General features: G+C 38.3%; 1 protein-coding gene across 1 annotated transcript; it reads right to left on the bottom strand.

The window, feature by feature from the left end:
• Positions 1–350: 350 nt before the first annotated feature.
• Positions 351–1,220, bottom strand: LOC141153290 (olfactory receptor 1N1-like). Its single transcript, XM_073638004.1, has one exon. It carries the CDS (start codon positions 1,218–1,220, stop codon positions 351–353), a length of 870 nt encoding a protein of 289 aa, XP_073494105.1.
• Between the last annotated feature and the right edge of the window lie 387 nt (positions 1,221–1,607).

The raw sequence follows: 1,607 nt of genomic DNA, 5'->3' as shown, positions 1-1,607 counted from the left end.
CAGGGCAGGAAGTGATGATGTCCTGCTCTTTACTCAAATGACCATGGAGGATTGTGATAAACTGCAGCAGTCTGATGATTGAACTGGGACATCATCCAATGAAAATCAGATAATGTCCCACTCTAATCACTTGACTGTTACAGCCAATTACTTGCATCAGTAGTTGGGTTACTGAAGAATGGGACATCATCATTCGCTGGTTCTTGAGACAAATCTCATGGAGCTCATCAGAACAGCCTGCACTGGTGCCACTGTTCCTAATTTTATGCTAATGTGCATTCAATGGTTTACAAAAAAGAAGGTGGCAAAAGTGGAAATAGTCTCTAAGTCACTCTTTACTGCTTTTTTATTTATCTGGTGAGATTGAAGTAGGAAAACTTCCTTTTCATAGACTCCTTGACATCTTTGTTCTTTAAACTGTAGATCAGTGGATTGAGCATAGGGACAATAGCTGTGTTGAACAAGGCAAAAAGCTTCTTGGAGCTACTGATAGATTTCGGAGTAAGATATTGACTTCCTAGCGTGGTGTACAATAACACTACTACAGTCAGATGTGAGGAACATGTGTAGAAGGCTTTACGTCGGCCAGAGTTGGCATGTATCTTCACTATGGCAGCAATGATGAAGACATAAGGCATGAAGGTAAGGACAAATGGAGCAATTGTTATAAGAGAGAGACCCTGGTAAAAGAACAATGTTTCCAAAACTGAGGTGTCACTACAAGTCATTTTCATCATAGGGACGATGTCACAGAAGAAGTGGTCAATTTCAATGGAGGTATAACATTCGTAAGTAGAAAATATCCCAACAAGTGAAATAGTCTGAACAAAACCCAACACCCAACAAAAAGAAGCCAAGAGACCACACGTTCTGCGGTTCATGACCATGTGGTAGTTCAAAGGCTTACAGACTGCGACATAGCGGTCATAACTCATGACTGTTAATATAAATAATTCATGACCCGCTAAGGAACCAAACATATATGTCTGTATCAAACACTCTGTAACAGAGATGGTTTTATTCCCTGTTAAGAAGCTTAGAAGAATTCTGTGTAGAGTGATAGTCGAGCAGGAGATATCCACTATTGATAAGTTACCCAGAAAGAAGTACATGGGATTGTGGAGATGATGGTCCAGGCAGATCAACAGGAGTATGGTCAGGTTACCACCAAGAGTGATAAGATAAATGGCAAATACCAGTAAGAAGATTGGCACCTGCATCTCTGGTAGATCTGATATACCTTTAACAATAAAATATTTGACAGTCGTATGAGTTGAGTTCAGTTGTGTGGGCATGTTCAACAACCTGCAAGACAGACCATATGGTGAATTCTCAGTCAGATTCTTCTACAGTTCCGTGCCTTTATTTTGCTTAAATAGTATAGGCTGGCCAGTTTGGAAAACCCATTTTTTTAAATCATAATTCTATACTATAATAATATACAGGAACATCTCACTAAATTAGAATATCATCAAAAAGTAAATTTATTTAAGTTCTTCAATACAAAAAGTGAAACTCCTATATTATATAGAGTCATTACACACAGAGTGATCTATTTCAAGTGTTTATTTCTGTTAATGTTGATGATTATGGCTTACAGCCAATGA

Source organism: Phyllobates terribilis, unplaced genomic scaffold, assembly GCF_046119375.1.
Source record: "Phyllobates terribilis strain yellow unplaced genomic scaffold, ASM4611937v1 Scaffold_7__3_contigs__length_470593459, whole genome shotgun sequence".
NCBI classification, from domain to species: Eukaryota; Metazoa; Chordata; class Amphibia; order Anura; family Dendrobatidae; genus Phyllobates; species Phyllobates terribilis.
This window is presented reverse-complemented; position numbering and strand designations above follow the sequence as displayed.